Here is a 17,795-nt window from a genome sequence, read left to right on the forward strand (position 1 = left end):
AATACAGTACAAATCTGCCATAATGACCATCCCAACTCGCAGCCTTTTTTGCTGCAGCCTAATGGCTGTCTGGGCCCCAGAATGAGCCAAATAGCTACTTTCTGAGCTGTAAACAAGATTCTCCAGTAAAAAAAAGAAATAAAATGTAAATAACACAAGTAATTTTGGCAATCAATGCAATGATCTTCCTGTTCCCCAGTGAATCAGCTTCAGGTTTCTTTCTTCTCGTTTTCAAATCCATCCCAGCCTTGCTCCAACCATTTCAGCATTACCGCAACTTGTACTGCACCGATCCTCTGCTTTCTATACTATCTACATCACTGACTCTGCATTACTAGTCATCCTACATACCATTAACCTTTGGTGAGCAATGTTTCGATTGCCCTCTAGGATTATTTTCCAAACAACCACCTTCTTATTTCCATCTCACTCCCTGTCTTCAGAAGCCTCCTGGGTGTTGGGTGAGGTTAAGGTTAGTTTTGACCTCTGTGGTTGAACATGCAACTAACATTCACAGTCTAGTTTCACATATGAGGAACAGTACATTCGGCAAGGTACCAGAGGATAGTGGATTCTAGTTAATAATAGAAGAAAAGTTGTCATGGGAAAATTATATTCAATACAGATGCAAATTTAAAAAGTATCCTATTTGGATACAGAACTAACTCGGTCACAGAAGGCAAACGGTGGCAGTAGAAGGGTGTTTTTCTGAATGGATGGTTGTGACTAGTGGTGTTCCGCAGGGATCTATGCTGTGGCCTCTGTTGTTTGTAGTATACATAAACGATTTTGAGGAAAATGTAGCTGGTCTGATTAGTAAGTTTGCGGATGGCACCAAGGTTGGTGGAGTGCAGATAGTGTTGAGGATTGTCAGGGGATACAGCAGGATATAGATAGAGACTTGGGCAGAGAAATGGCAAATGGAGTTTAATCCAGACAAATGTGAGGTAATGCATTTTGGTAGGTCCAACATAGAGGGGAAATATACCGTAAATGGCAAAACTCTCAGGAATATAGGGGGCGCGATTCTCTGAGGCCGTGCCAGTTGGGAGAATTGCCGGCCGCGCCATTGTATCGCGCGACGCCGGTCCGACATTCTCCGAACCAGCGAGAACGGCCCCGTCGAGTTATGAGCCGCACCAGTCGGAGAATCGCCCGAGACACTCACAACGGCGATTCTCCGGTACCCCCGCTATTCTCCGGCCCAGATGGGCTGAGCGGCCGCTCCGACACGACAGGTTCCCGCTGGCGCCGTCCACACCTGGTCGCTGCCGGCGGGAACTGTGCGGGAACGCTGGGGGGGGTGGCCTGTGGGGGGGGCATTCCTTCACCGGGGGGAGCCTCCGATGGGGTCTGGTCCGTGATCGGGGCTCACCGATCGGCGGGCCGACCTCTCTAAAGGAGCACCTCCTTTCCTCCGCCGCCCCGCAAGATCCATCCGCCATCTTCTTGCGGGGCGGCCTCGGGGAGGATGGCAACCCGCGCATGCGCGGGTGAATTCATTTATGTGGCGTCGCTTTTTACGCGGTGCCAAAGCCCAGCGCGCGTAAAATACGCGACCCCGCTCCTAACCCCCCGGGGCGGGAGAATAGGGGACTGGGAGCGTGGTCCGATGCCGGAGTGATTCTTTGGGAGAATCGCGCCCAGAAAGTCAGAGAGATCTGGGCATGCTAGTCCACAGATCTTTGAAGGTGACAACAGGTGGATAATAATAATAATCGCTTATTGTCAGAAGTAGTCTTCAATTAAGTTACTGTGAAATGCTCAAGGTAGTTAAGAAAGCATACGGAATGCCTGCGTTCATTGGATGGGGCATCGAGTATAAAAACTGGCAAGTCATACTGCAGTTGTATAGAACCTTGGTAAGGTCGCACTTGGAATATTGTGCACAATTCCGGTCGCCACACTACCAGATGGATTTGGAGGCTTTGGAGAGGGTGCAGAGGAGATTTACCAGGATGTTGCCTGGTCTGGAGAGTGCTAGCTATGTGGCGAGTCTGTGCTGGGACCACAACTTTTCACAATATTCATAAATGATCTGGAAGAAGGAACTGAAGGCACTGTTGCTAAGTTTGCAGATGATACAAAGATCTGTAGAGGGACAGTTGTATTGACGAAGCAAGAGGGCTGCAGAAGGATTTGGACAAGCTAGGAGAGTGGGCAATGAAGTGGCAAATGAAATACAATGTGGAAAAGTGTGAGGTTATGCACTTTGGAAGGAGGAATTTAGGCATAGACTATTTTCTAAATGGGGAAATGTTTAGGAAATCAGGAGCACAAAGGGGCTTGGGAGTCCTTGTTCGCGATTCTCTTAAGGTTAATGGCAGGTTCAGTCGGCAGTTAAGAAGGCAAATGCAATGTTAGCATTCATGTCAAGAGGGCTAGAATACAAGACGAGGGATGTACTTCTGAGGCTGCATAAAGCTCTGGTCAGACCCCATTTGGAGTATTGTGAGCAGTTTTGGGACCCGTATTTAAGGAAGGATATGCTGGCCCTGGAAAGGGTCCAGAGGAGGTTCACAAGAATGATCCCTGGAATGAAGAACTTGACGTATGAGGAACGGTTGAGGACTCTGGGTCTGTCCTTGTTGGAGTTTAGAAGAATGAGGGGGGATCTTATTGAAACTTACAGGATACTGCGAGGCCTGGATAGAGTGGACGTGGAGAGGATTTTTCCACTTGTAGGAAAAACTAGAACCAGAGGCCACCATCTCAGACCAAAGGGGCGATCCTTTAAAACTGAGATGATGAGGAATTTCTTCAGCCACAGGGTGGTGAATCTGTGGAACTCTTTACTGCCGAAGGCTGTGGAGGCCAAATCAATGAATGTCTTTAAGGCAGAGATAGATAGGTTCTTGACTAATAAGGGGATCAGGCTTTAGGGGAAGAAGGCAGGAGAATGGGGATGAGAAACTATCAGCCATGATTGAATGGCGGAGCAGACTCAATGGGCCGAGTGGCCTAATTCTGCTCCTACGTCTTATGGTCTTGTAATAGACTTGGACTGTTTTCATTAGAACGACGGAGGTTGAGGGGTGACCTAATAGAGGTCTACAAGATTATGAGGGGCATGGATAGAGTGGATGGGCAGGCACTCTTTCCAAGGGTGGAGGGGTCAGTCACCAGGGAACATAGGTTTAAGGTCCGTATGGCAAAGTTTAGAGGAGATGTGCGAGCCAGGTTTTTTATGCAGAGGGTGGGACGCGTTGCCAGGGGAGGTTATAGAAGCAGATACATTAGCGGCGTTCAAAAGGCATCTTGCCAAACACAGGGATAAGATGGGTATAGCTGGGGCTGGTTTAGCACACTGGGCTAAATCGCTGGCTTTGAAAGCAGACCAAGGCAGCCCAGCAGCACGGTTCAATTCCCGTACCAGCCTCCCCGAACAGGCGCCGGAATGTTGCGACTCGGGGCTTTTCACAGTAACTTCATCTGAAGTCTACTTGTGACAATAAGCGATTTTCATTCATTCATTTCATTATAAAGGGATATGGCACTGGGAAGTGCTGAGGGTTGTCGCAAAGGTTGGTATCATGACCGGTACAGGCTTGGAGGGTTAAAGGGCCTGTTGCTGTGCTGTATTGTTCTTTGCTCTAAATGGTCAGACATAGGATGCTAATGTTACCAGCCTGCAGAGTGGGAGTTACAGATACACCCAGTAATAACACTGTCTCACTCAAGACTATTATAGTTAAATCAAGAGAGAACAATGTTTGTATCTTCTTTTCTTGAATAGACTAACCTTGGCTTTCAGTAATTCCTTCTCACAGTCAGTGCTATGCCTGTCATCTTTAAAGCGATTCTGGTATTCTTCTATAGCAGACTCAAGTGTCTCATTCCTTAACACTACATCTTCGAGTTCCTGTTGCAGCTTGTGCAGTCTACGTGTCAAATCATGGTTCTTGGTGTCTAGCCGATTAATCTCATGGTGGCACCTAGAACATATAACAGATGACAATGTTCTGCCGTGGCATTTTCAAAAGTTCATGATTCCTCTTCTAAAAGTGTTCATTCTTGCTTTAGGAATGAATCACATGTGACACAGAAATCTCCACCAAGTGACCTTTCTTTATGTGTGATTTTAGTGACAGAGGGTGGAATTTAATGCCCTCCCAAAGTCAGTTTGGAGGTGAGGGCAGCATTTCATTGAGTGGGAGGATGCCAGGTGGAGATTTTCTAGGGTACTGGGTGCCAGGGAAGACTGGCTGCAGGCAACTTTAGAAGCACTTAATACTGATAGACCTTCCCCATAGGAAGCTTCATGAAGTTCTCGCCAGCTCTCCAGCCATCAGGCGAGATCATTAAATACCTCACAGAATATCGACAATGCATTCAACTGCCGGGATCAGCCAAGTCTGATCTTATTCCCACCAAGAATTTATATGCATGCACTTTGCAGCAGTGATCACTGAATTATGACCAAGGTGGAGAACCAGAGTTAATTTTCCACACAACTCTATGATGCCCGCCAACATCAGGAATGGAATCTGAGAAACACACCTCTATTGGGTTAAAAACCTTTGCCACTAAAAGATATACAACAACGACATTTAAGACAGACTGGAATTCACATAGCACCCCATCACATCTCAGAAACCTTTCAAAGTGCTTCTCAATAGAATATATTTGAAATGCATTGACTGCGATTATTTAGGAAAACACAGCATCCAGCATATCCATTCTTGGTGATGGAGATTGAGGAAGGAATGGTTGATCAGGTGTGGAAAGAAAAATATGCTACTTCAAAAATCTTGAGTCTTTAACATCCACCCCAACCACCAGCATGCAAAGGCAGTTAAATATCTCATCTGAAGGATGGCATTTGTACAATTGAACACTCCCTAAGTACTGTGCTTAATCGTCAGCCTCGATTATGTGCTCAAAACTGCAATGGAGTGCTGAATCAAATCCACGGACTCAGAAATATGTGATCAATTTATTCTGGTCAATTGTCATTGCTGAGTGAAAGGTTTGCAAATTGCAATGTTATCACACATCGTGCTGCAATAGGACCCATGTTATGATCCTTTCCCAAAAGATACCTTTCCATTCTTGGAGTTTGTCTGAGTGAAACTCACGGAAAACCGGAAGCATTAGGAAAGGATATAGGACTCAAGTATAGGGGAAATTGTTGATATTGTGGAAGAGATTCACATGATAACAATCTAATGCAATGTATCAGAAATTTCTTCACGATTCTCCCACAGATTACCTGGAATGGAGGGTTGGGGCAAGGATTATTGCACTTACAAGACTGAACCAGATGCAGGAGGTCCACACAAACATCGACATTTCTTGATCTTGTGATCCAATTGCAATGCTGTCAGGAATCTTAAGCTCTTGGTAGGGTCACCCACAACCCTAATGTCGGACGGGAGGAACCAAGAAAGAGCAATCCAAAACAAGTCAACGGTAGATCAGGTGGAAGATATTTGTATGGTATCAACGGCCGTGATGGTAAATGAAGGCTGCAGCAGAAGGGAGATCCCCAGTCGTTGAGGTTCCCTTCCACTGGAACTGGACCTACCCTCTGAAAAGGACAGTGTGTCTGCAGGTGTGCAATGGCACCCCCACGTTAAAAGATGTCCCGCACCAGGCGTTCACCCAGAGAAAACCAGCACAACTCTCACACAGACAAGCCCTGTGGCGATTAGCAGGAGGTGACGGGGACAGGACCGTGAGATTTAGAAGTCCCTAGCTTCGGACCGGCATGTAGGCAGTGGAGTTTGATTCAGTCATCTCACTCTTGGGATAGGAGTAGGAGAACATTTGGCAGCTTTTTTCATGACTGAACAGCCCTCTTCAGGATCCACTCTGCTCACCCTGCATTGGTAACGACAAGAAAAGGTGCCCGAAACATAGCCTGTTCCGTCCCCAATCTGGCCGGAAAAGCGCATTCAAGAGGTCCATCTATCTGTGGTCAGAAGATCCGGCTCTAGGATTGGGCTCATCAGCCATGCATGAACCTACAGAACTCGTGACCAGTAACACGGAGCTTCTTAGGTGGACAGTCATCGCTGAAGAAGACGATCCAATTGACCAAGGTCAGTTTATGCTTTTTATCTACTGTACCTTATCTGGTTCATATGTTGATCATTGTTCGTGAAAAGATCTTTCTGACAGCTGTCCTCAGTAATCCTTTCATCAGTTCTAGCCTGTTTGCCTGTCTGACAATAACTGGTTCAAACCACACAACGCAGAGGCTTTGATATTCCACAGCAGGTAGGATCAAATTACATTGCAGACAAACTGTTTGGAGGACAAGATGAGCAAAAAACAAAACCTTGTTTGGGAGAGGAAAATTACTGAGCCAACACAAGTGCCCAAAATTCATAATCTGTTAATGTACCTTTTGTGGAATTCCTCTACTTTTGGACGCTGAGAGTCATGGGCCAAATCGGAGTGCCATGAATCATGCTCCATGTCAAGGGAAGCGGAGTCCTGAGGTAAAGGAAAGTTGGATTGTTAATTATAGTAAACACTGGACCATATTGCTACAAGTTCAAATGAAGCCAATTCTGCTGATCGTGCTGGGTTCATCCAAAACTGATACTACTTCTCCGCTCTTTATCCATACCCGTTTCCTCATCTGCTTTAAGCATTCACTCAATTGTACCCAAAAAGATAAACAGTCTCTGCTTCAATCACTGTTTAAGTGCAAAATCTTCCAGATTCTAACAACCGTCTGTGTTCGGAAATTTCTCTTAACCTCTCTCTTCACTATCTTAGTGACATTTCCAAATGGATTCTTGCTCTCACCGACTGATTAATGAAAGGAAGGTCTTTCTCCATTGATGTCATCAAAGCCCTTCATAGCTTAAAAAAATCTGTTAACTTTCCTTTTACCTTTCTCCATTCCTATAATTGCCCAATGAGAACAGGGTGGATCAATTTGGTCCCTTAATTTACATTCGATCCAACTTAATGCTGATGACTTCAAAGAAGCCAAAATATCTGATTCGGGTCTAATTCGGGTTCCCATCTTGAACATACACTGCTCTTGGCATGTGTGTTAAGTTACAATTGAAGGTAGTCTCTCCTCATAATTATCACATCCTGAGCATCATAATGGTGAATCTGTTTCCATTTGCTTCATTGCCCTTTTAATAATCCTGCAACCTTAATTGCATACAATATTAGAAACACAGCTCACTATTCTATGCAACTTCCTGCTTTATTCTTGTACTCTACAACACTATTTATAAAAGCCATAGTAACAAAATCATAGAATAGGCATGCATAGGCTATAATACAGGATCAAGAATCTTATGGAGTAATACAGTGATAGTTTGTAATTCTATACCTGTCATACCTCAGATGGTACACTCTTGATGCCAGTTACACAGTGTCACAATGATCGAGGAAAAAACACAGAATTAGGTCTGGAATTTTAAATAATACCTGTGAGTTATTTAAAAGCACATACAAGATGGCTGAAGATGTAATGTCAGTTAATGGCTGAATTGCTGTAGGGTGATGTTCCAAGAGATAATGGAACTCCTCCCTGTTCCCAGACGAGGAACTTCTAAGGCATCTAGAAACTGATCACTATCTCCAATAGACACAAAGGGACACAATGCTCATCTCATCTCAGGAGATCCGTGAGTAATACCTTGATCAAATTGTGGATTTGCTTTCCCAGATAGAATATACAAAGAGTGGGTTAAAAGCCAGCTGAAATGTTGTACCAGTATCTGTGTGTGTGCGTTCTGTGATACCAAATACTGGAAGTTGAACAGAAGGAAAAGCCAGCAAGCACACACAGTGCCCCTGTAAAATAGCTATTTTTACAGGTATCTCGCGCTTTCTCTCTCTCTGACTATGGAAATCAGTCAGCAAAAGATTTGCAGCTGAAAACAGAACGGGGAGGCTTTCCGGCAAAACTACAGAACACTGGAATCAAAACACCAACTATTTGCCTGCTGAAGTGAAGTCTGTGGGAAACTCTGAACTGACTATTGGCCTACTGAAGCCAAATTTATTGGAATGTTGAATCGTAACAACTGCAGTGCTTCAGAATCTACTCCTCGCGAGTAAAGGACTGTTTCTTCCGAACACCATTTTTTTGTATTTACTTATTTTGGACTCAATTCTCAATTCTAATCTGTATGAATGTATATGCATGTGTTTTACCATTTTTTGCTTGCCTTTTAGTAGTGAAGAAACTCATTCTATCCTTAACTCAAGAGAGCCATGTGAAATTGGCTTCTTTTAAAACATAAATATTGGCTCTTGGAAAAGGGATCCACAAAAATAAATCCTTATTCAATCCTGTTGCTACCAACAGAGGGGGTTGAAGAAAGAAAGGGGGACAGTTCATCCTTTCTCACCATGGTTTGCAAAAATTTGGCCGGAGATGACAAATCAAGGGGTCTCGTCTGGACTTTGGGAAACCTCGTCTGGGGGAAGTCGCAACAAATTGGAATGCTCATCCGGGATGTGAACGAAAACAGCTCTAAGGAGAAAGAATCCCGCTATATTCCTTGAAGATACCAGTAGCTCAGACTTGAGGATTGATGCACAATCAATTGAACAAAGATTAGAGTTGGATACAACTGAGGCTTTATTGCTCTAAGATGTGTGGCCTCCCACAGCCGCTGGCGAAATGGCTGCTGAATGGAGGACAAGCATATTTATACTCCACCTACTGGGCGGAGCCAGCAGGCAGGGACTACCGGCGAACCTGTAGTACAGATCCTACCTTACATCGCCTAATAAAAGTGTAACAGTGATTTACCACAAGGGTTGAGGCAACCTAGTTCATTCATTTAATCCCCAAGTTTGATAAAGCAGAGATCGAAGCCTTTTTTATCTTTTTCGTATGGTTCGAATCATAGAATCTCTACAGTGGAGAAGGAGCCCATTTGGCCAATTGAGTCTGCACCGACCCCCTGAAAAAACACCTTACCAAGGCCCACTTCCCCGCCGGATCCCCAAAGCCCCATCTAACCTGTACATCAAAGGGCAATTTAACATAGCCAATCCACCTAACCTGCACATCTTTGGACTTTGGGAGGAAACCAGAGCACCCGGAGGAAACCCACGGAGCCAAGGGGAGAATATGCAAACTACACACAGTCACCCAAGGCCGGAATTGATCCTGGATCCCTGGTGTTTTGAGGCAGCAATGCCAACCACTGTGCCATCGGATCCACCCTTGCATGGCAGTAAAATGGCCAGCCCAAAAGTGGCCCCTATTAGGAAACTGAGCACCCATGGGAGAGAGGGACATTCTGGGGAGATGATTGACAGCTTCAAATTCCTAGGTGTGCACATTACCAACAATCTGTCCTGATCCACCCACGTCAAAGCTACGACCAAGAAAGCACAACAGTGCCTATACATTCTCAGGAAACTAAGGAAATTCGGCATGTCCACATTGACTCTTACCAACGTTTACAGATGCACCATAGAAAGCATCCTGTCTGGCTACATCACAGCCTGGTATGGCAACTGCTTGGCCCAAGACTGTAAGAAACTTCAGAGAGTCGTGAACACAGCCCACAGTCCATCACGTAAACGTGCCTCCCATCCATTGACTCTGTCTTCGCCTCTCGCTGCCTTGGGAAAGTGGGCAGGATAATCAAAGACCCCTCGTACCCAGCTTATTCACTCTTCCAACTTCTTCCATCGGGCAGATTAAAAAAGTCTGAGAACACGCACTAACAGATTCAAAAGCAGCTTCTTCCCCATTGTTACCAGACTCCTAAGCGACCCTTTTATGGACTGATCTGATCTCTTCACACATCTTCTCTACTGAGTACCACATTCCTGTATGCTTCACCCAATGCCTGCGCCTATGTATTCACATTGTATATTCATGTATGGAATGATCTCTCTGGACTGTACGTAGAACACTTATCACTGTACCTCAGTATATGTGACAATAAACAAATCCAATCCAAGTGAGTGAGCAAAATATCGGTGCTTTAGCCTCTTACTATAGAACATTCCAGTTGGTTACAGTCCTGTACCACAACAGCCAACAAACATAAACATAGAGGTAGTTAATACATCTTAGATATCGAGTCATATTTTGGACAAAGACATGTTTCACATGCCTTTATTTTTCCTTTAAATACATTTTTCCTTATGGTCACTTGAAAGTGGCAGCCCGTTGACATTACACCTAAAGGCCTTTACTTATGTGTGAGCCTAGATGTTTAGTGTTAGGTTAAGGACACCGAGAGGAATTGTAGTAACCCTGACTGAGCAAAGACCAAGGACAAAGCCTGCGACCTCCCTGCACATGTTGAGTAGTTGAAAATATCCTATATTTTGTCTGTACAACTCAATGCCATATCAGACCTTGCAGCCAGACACTGAGCCATGCAGGAGAGCAGGTTTATTTCACCTCTTACCTTACCAACGGGACGTGTCGATGTATATGTCTTTTTCTTCTGACGAACAGCTGGCACTGGAATTTCTTTTACTGGTTGTTGCTGGGAACCCACCTCTTGAGCTGATTCCCTCTGAGGTGGAGCAAGGAAAGATTAAGGAAACCATGAGGAGAGGAAGCAACCATTAATAAATGACAAGGACAAAGAAAAATACTGTGGATGTTGGAAATCTGAAATATACATAAGTAAGTGCTGGGAATACTCAATAGATCAAGCAGTATTTATGGAGAGAATGTTTCAGGTCGAGATGACCTGTCGTTAGAATTCAGCATTTTTTGTTTTAAATTACTGAACGACAAAGACTTGGCTCAATAAATTCTGAGGTGAGATTTAGTGCTCTGATTGAAGATTACACTTCTTACAATATGTAGGATATTTTCAACTACTCAGCAACGAAGACAGATGACCAGCAGCAGCAACCCAGGGAGAAGGGGGGGGGGGGGGGGGTTAGTTTAGTTTAGGTCAAAAGATAATGGGGTTTTGTTACTTGTGTATTGTTAAAAATTTCTGTACTGTTACGTTTGCTTTGTAAGAGGGGAAAAATTGTTGTTTGGGAAAAAAATTTCGATAAAATATATATTTTTTTAAAACATGTACAGCAACCCAAATTCAGGCAGAGCTCAGTAACTAACCATTATTTTTGCAATGTGTTGATCAGCTACCCTAATTCCACAGTGACTCCAGCAGACATCCCACCTCCATACTCAGCTGGCTCGCCTGCAAACTCCACAATGAACTCACTACGTCCAAACGTAGCTCATGAAGCAACCAAATTCCAAAATCAAGCCAATAGTAGAGCCACTCAATGAAAAGCACACCAGCCACCCACCCGATATAAAGCACACCATCCACTTAAACCAACCAAGTCCCAGCCTCTAAGTTGAACCCATCAGCAGTAGATCTCGGAGGTGATCCCACCAGCCCCGCACCGCCCTACAGAGCCCCGCACCGTCCTGCAGAGCCCCGCACCGCCCCGCAGAGCCCCGTACCGTCCTGCAGAGCCCCGCATCGCCCTCCTGAGCCCAACACCGCCCTCCTGAGCTCAACACCGCCCTCCTGAGCCCAACACCGCCCTCCTGAGCCCAACACCGCCCTCCTGAGCCCAACACCGCCCTCCTGAGTCCAACACCGCCCTCCTGAGTCCAACACCGCCCTCCTGAGTCCAACACCGCCCTCCTGAGTCCAACACCGCCCTCCTGAGTCCAACACCGCCCTCTGCCACGGTGAGCCCACCACTGCCCTCCCTCGCGCTGAGCCCGCTAGCCATCCTCAGGGCCGCTTTGTCTGAGCCCGCGGGTCGCCCACCTCAGCGCTGATGCTGTGGCTGCCCTGCAGTTGCCCACCTCCGCGTTGAGCCCACCAGCCCCCACCTCCGTGCTGAGCTCACCAGCAGCCCATCTCCGTGCTGAACCCACCAGCCACCCAGCTCCATGCTGAGCCCACCAGCCGTCCAGCTCAATGCTGAGCCCACCAGTCGCCCAGCTCCATGCTGAGTCCACCAGCCACCCAGCTACGTGCTCAGCCCACCAGTCGCCCAGCTCCATGCTGAGCCCACCAGACACCCAGCTCCGTGCTGATTCCACCAAGCGCCCAGTTCAATGCTGAGCCCGGCAGCCGCCCAGCTCTATGCTGAGTCCACCAGCTGCCCAGTTGCATACTGAACCCACCAGCCGCCCAGCCCCATGCTGAACCTACCAGCCGCCCAGCTCCATGCTGAACTCACCAGCCGCCCAGCTCCGCGCTGAGCCCACCAGGCGACCAGTTCAATGCTGAGCCCACCAGCTGCCCAGCTCCGCGCTGAGCCCACCAGCCGCCCTGCTCCGCGCTGAGCCCACCAGCAGCCCAGCTCCATACTGAACCCACCAGCCGCCCAGCTCTATGCTGAGCCCACCAGGCACCCAGTTCAATGCTGAACCCACCAGCCATCCTCCGTCATTCTGAGCCCACCAGTTGCCCTCCCCGCGCTGGCGCCATCAGCCACCCAGCTCCATGCTAAGCCCATCGGCTGCCCAGCTCCATGCTAAGCCCATCGGCTGCCCAGCTTCATGCTGTGCCCACCAGTCGCCCAACTAAATGCTGAGCCCACCAGCCTCCCAGCTCCATGCTGAGCCCACCAGCCGCCCAGCCGCATGCTGAGCCCATCAGGCGCCCAGCTCCGGGCTGAGCCCACCAGCCGCCCAGCCCCATGCTGATCCCACCAGCCACCCAGCCCCATGCTGATCCCACCAGCCACCCAGCTCCGCGCTGAGCCCACCGGCCATCCTTCTTGCTATTCCAACCAGTTGGACTTTTTTGCAAAGAGCCCATAAATTGTTACCTATCCATGTCATGACACAGGAGCCCTGTACCAATCAGGCAATGTAACAACAGGGGAAAAACAGTCTTTCAAACAGCATGCATTATATAAACTCAAACTTGCTTAAGTCATGTCCAATATTTACCTTGATGTCTGGTTGCAGCTGATCCATTTTCACCTGTGGAGGACTGAGTGACTGTGCCTGTTGTGGCAGGATACTTTGAAGGCTTTCAACCTATTCATATACAACATAAAACAGTGTAGAAATTTACAATAAACACGTATTGAAATATAGAGGGAGATAAGAATACAAAAGAGAGAGGGGAGAGAGAGAGAGAAAGAGAGAGTGAGGGAGATAAGAGATAAAGGAGACAAGACAATTACAAATTATAAATAAATGGATTGAACTGCGGTTATCGAGCGAAGAGGTGCATGTTTGTAATATGTACTTGTTGGCTCCAATTCGATCTGAAGTATAATATTGTAACCCAGGATGGTTGCTTAAAAGGTGAAGGTTGGAAAATTTGAAACAAGAATTCAGACTGAAAACTACAATCATAGTAGCCATTGTGGAAAATGACAGGAAGTAAGTGTAAATTATCAGGGTATGACCCCTATTAATACCTATTTTGAGAAAGCTTCGTGTCTTTAATACTATCATCTTTGACCTTTCCTTCTCTCGAACCTTTACCGGACTTTCTTTTTTGTCCCACCTGCCCCTCTCCTCTTTCTCAACAGCATAAAACCCATAATATTCCTCTCTCTCTTCAGTTCCAAAAACAGATCACACTGGACTTGAAAGGTGATCTCAGTTACTCTCTCTCTACAGATGCTGCCAGACCAGCAGCGATTTTCCAGCATTTTCTGTTTTTATTTCAGTCCTCCAATATCTGCAGTAATTTGCTTTTATTATAATATTACCCTCTGATGTTCTTGGGAGTCTGAATCATATGACTAGTGGAAGAATAAGTGGATATGTGGACATTTCTTACAACCCCACAAAAATATATTTTGTGAACGGGATGCTCGTCACTTAGATCATGGTGAAAGTTCAGACATTGAGCATTGAAATGAAGTTTCTAAGGAAGGTGATCTGCTAAATGCCTAAAACCATGGTCAGGCTTTAATAGATTTTTGAAAACAGGTGACCATACTATCATGAAATGCACTGCCAAAAGAAAGCCTTCATTTTTCAACACAGGCAAGTGAATCCAGTGGCAATGCTTGTTAACATCACAGGAGGTTACATTGAAGAGAAAAAGGCACCAGAAATACAGAGAAGAATGTGGATGGAAGATAGCAGAGAGTGGCTACTAGGTATGGATCATGTCCAATTAAAAAGTACTGTTAGAGATACTCTTTTGGAGGGTTGGTGCGGACTCAATGGGCCAAATGGCCTCCTTCCACACTGTAGGGATTCCATCAGTCTATGTGTTGAAAGCTATGATTAGCAAACTTGGTACAATCGAGGATGTTATATGAAGAGAAGTAAAAGATTGAATAAATTAAATTTGAGAATCCCTGGATCAGTACCAGTGTTTGAAGTGTTGGATTCTACTAAGGTGTCTGAATGGACAGGCTACTGTTTGAACAGATGCTTGCAGCCTTGGGGAGCAGTGATTTCCTTTAGCCTACATAGCCTACGTGGAATAAGAGGCACATTCTGTGGTAATCAAAGAATGGACTCAATAATTGCTAGATTTCAAAATGCTCCAAATAATGGACATAGGTGTCAATACAATGGAAGACAAGTAGAATGAGGATTAAAGCACCTTTCGCAGATTTGACTGTCACAGCAGAAAACTGAATTGGATCATGAATAATCAGCCAATGATTCCCAGAAATGCTCAAGGAACAGTTACTAGGAACATAGGAATTAGGAGAAGTAGGCAATTCAGCCCTTCGAGCCTGCTCCGCCAATCAGATCATGGCTGATCTCTTCCTGGTCTCAAATTCACCTCTCCACCTGTTGCCCCTTTAACCCATTTTTTAATCAAAAATATATTTATCTTTCTTGAAACCATTTAATGACTCACATTCCACCGCACTATGGGACAGTGAGTTCCACAAATTCACCACCCTCTGTGAGAAGTAGTTCCTCCTCATCTCAGTTCTAAATCTACTGCCTCTCACCCTATACCCGTGAACTCTCGTTCTAGATTTCCCCATACGGGGGAAAATTTGGTCTACATTTACTTTATCAATTCCATTTAGTATTTTATCGATCACTGCACTCAGTGATCTCCTCTCATCCTTCTAAACTCCAGCGAGTATAAGCCCAAACTGTTTAATCGCCTCAATAGGTGCGTCAAGTGTGACTTTAATTATAATAAGGCGGTGAACTACTCAAAGCAAAGAGGCAGGATCCTCAAAATGAACATGTCAAAGAAAATCATAAGATAATGAAGATAACGATGAACCAGAGCATTTTTTAGTCATAGGAGTTATAATCCTGTGTCAAATGTATTAGTTGTAGACTCCTTTAACTGTACAGTGCTAGATAATGCTTGTACTTTGGCAGTATGTAAAACAGATTGGTTAAATTTTTATTTTGGTTCACCCAGTGGTGAGGATTCATACAAGGTTATGGTAAGAAAAGTATTGCTCACTTTAGGTTTGGTGAAGACAACAAATTGAAGTTACAAAATAAATTAGCAATTGCTTGTAGCTGGAGTAAGCCATGATGTAAGTATTGAAATCCTGTTGTCTACATTCTATGAAAAGGTACAAATGAAATTTTACAAGGAATATAATAAAGAAATGCAAATAATTCACTCCAGATGGTTGGACTATATAGTTCATGGGCAAAATCACAAACTGCCTTGTGTGCTAATCCAATAATGCTCTTGCTCAAAAGGTAGTAGAAAATGGGCTTTTATCACTGTCGGGTTCTCAGATAAAGCTCGGAGAGCACAGAGGCATCATAGAAGATTATCTGAGATCGCCCCCGGGTCACTGTCTATGTGGAGTTTGCACATTCTCCCCGTGTCTGCGTGGGTCCCACCCCCACAACCCAAAGATGTGCAGGTTAGGTGGATTGCCCATGCCAAATTGCCCAAAAATAATTGGATACTCTAAATTTGTATTTTAAAAAAATTATCCGAGATTGAATTTAATTCAGATTTGGTATAAAAGAAGGCGCCATAGGGAATGGAAAAGCCCTGGCAAATTAATGAGTCATGATGGTAAGACTATACTTATTAAACATGGCAACCGAATTGTTACAGTTTATTCTTCATGATTAATTGCCATTAAATCTCTGACTCTAAGCAGCTGACAGAAGTTATTGAGGCACCTTCCACCTCAGATGTTTGTGGCAGTAATAAAGCTCGTGACGTATATTCTCCTGCAACATCATTGATCCGAAAGGTTAACTAGATGTTGCGTGACTTGCTGAATATTTCCAACATTTTCTGCTTTTATTATGAAAGGAAATTAGACAGCTAGAAATGAAAGAGTATGTCGTGTATTCTGAGGTATCAAACAAGGAGCAAGCAGTTCTTTCACATTGGTGGATGTGTACTAAACAAATGCTTGATGTTGGGACTATTAGCAAGGCTAATTACCAGGGATTTTGAAGAGAAACTAGGTGATACAAATGCTATCCAGGACCTCCCCACAACTGAAAAGAAATATTTAACATAATTTATCCACATATTTATGGTAGTATCAATTGACATTAAAGCTGCATTTCTGCAGGATAATACTTTTCCGAATGTTTCCGAAACTGTGCAAATAAGCAGCAGATGCAGAAGGGAAACTAAGCAAATGTATCAATGGCGAGTGGTGCTTCTAGGATCTGCTATTTTTTGGTGAAATCTGATTTCCTGAAATAGTTTCATGTTCTATCCCACTAGTTCTTTGCTATCATAATGAAAACACTTAGCATCTTCGTGATGCACGTTGATGATTGCTAGTACTAACACACCTGTACTGGCAATTTTCCTAACTGACATTTAGAGCCCAACCATTTTGTTTATCCTTCTCGAACAATCTAATCATTTGTACATTGTACTCATCTATCAATGGGATGGCAAATAATTATTCATAGTAGTTCAGTCCTCCTGTTGCGATATATTTTAGCATTCATTTATTTGCTCTTTAATAGGTTAACGTCTGTCCTTCACAGTAGTCCAATCCTTAACTGATTTTTCTTTTAATTTCCTTTCATTAGGGGCTGTTTTATTCCAATTAGGGGCTGGTTTATTCCAATTAGGGGCTGGTTTAGCACACAGCTAAATCGCTGGCTTTGAAAGCAGACGAAGGCAGGCCAGCAGCACGGTTCAATTCCCGTACCAGCCTCCCCGAACAGGCGCCGGAATGTGGCGACTAGGGGCTTTTCACAGTAACTTCATTGAAGCCTACTTGTGACAATAAGCGATTTTCATTCATTCATTTATTTTTATCTCTGCTTTGCTTTCCTCCCCACTTTGTACAAGCTCAAATTCTGCCAATGCCTTATTTAACCTTTGTCTGCAAGGACAAAGTTATCAATTAGGTTTAAAGAAGATTCTTCTCTAATAGCAAACTCTGAATAGTTACTTTGCAGCAGTCTTCACGGTGGAAGACACCAGTGGGATGCCAGAGCTCCAGGAGAACCAGGGGGCAGGGGTGAGTGCAGTGACCATTACTAAGAAGAAGGTTCTAGGGAAACTGAAAGGTCTGAAGGTGGATAAGTCACCTGGACCGGATGGACTACATCCCAGGGTCCTAAAAGAGATAGCCGAGGAAATTGTGGAGGCATTAGTGATGACCTTTCAGGAATCACTGGAGGCAGGAAGGGTCCCAGAGGACTGGAAGGTGGCTAATGTAACACCACTGTTTAAGAAGGGAGGGAGGCAGAAGACCGGAAATTATAGGCTGGTTAGCCTGACTTCGGTCATTGGTAAGATTTTAGAGTCTGTTATTAAAGATGAGATCGCGAAGTACTTGGAAGTGCATGGTAAAAGAGGACTGAGTCAGCATGGCTTTGTCAAAGGGAGGGCGTGTCTGACAAATCTGTTAGAGTTCTTTGACGAGGTAACAAGGAAGCTAGACAAAGGAGAACCAGTGGACGTGATTTATTTAGATTTCCAGGAGGCTTTTGACAAGGTGTCGCA

At 44.9% G+C, this 17,795-nt stretch overlaps 1 protein-coding gene across 5 annotated transcripts in view; it reads right to left on the minus strand.

Annotated features, from left to right (window-relative positions):
• Positions 1 to 17,795, minus strand: part of ccdc30 (coiled-coil domain containing 30) — a 198,045-nt gene that overhangs the window by 102,748 nt on the left and 77,502 nt on the right. For all 5 annotated transcript variants that reach the window (XM_072478351.1, XM_072478352.1, XM_072478353.1 and 2 more), the window contains 4 exons: positions 12,842 to 12,931; positions 10,362 to 10,472; positions 6,350 to 6,441; positions 3,743 to 3,935 (listed from right to left, as the gene is read on the minus strand). In XM_072478351.1, coding sequence (XP_072334452.1) covers positions 3,743 to 3,935; positions 6,350 to 6,441; positions 10,362 to 10,472; positions 12,842 to 12,931 — 486 coding nt within the window. The remainder of the gene's footprint in view (positions 1 to 3,742; positions 3,936 to 6,349; positions 6,442 to 10,361; positions 10,473 to 12,841; positions 12,932 to 17,795) is intronic.

This window comes from Scyliorhinus torazame, chromosome 16 (assembly GCF_047496885.1).
Source record: "Scyliorhinus torazame isolate Kashiwa2021f chromosome 16, sScyTor2.1, whole genome shotgun sequence".
Lineage (NCBI taxonomy): Eukaryota > Metazoa > Chordata > Chondrichthyes > Carcharhiniformes > Scyliorhinidae > Scyliorhinus > Scyliorhinus torazame.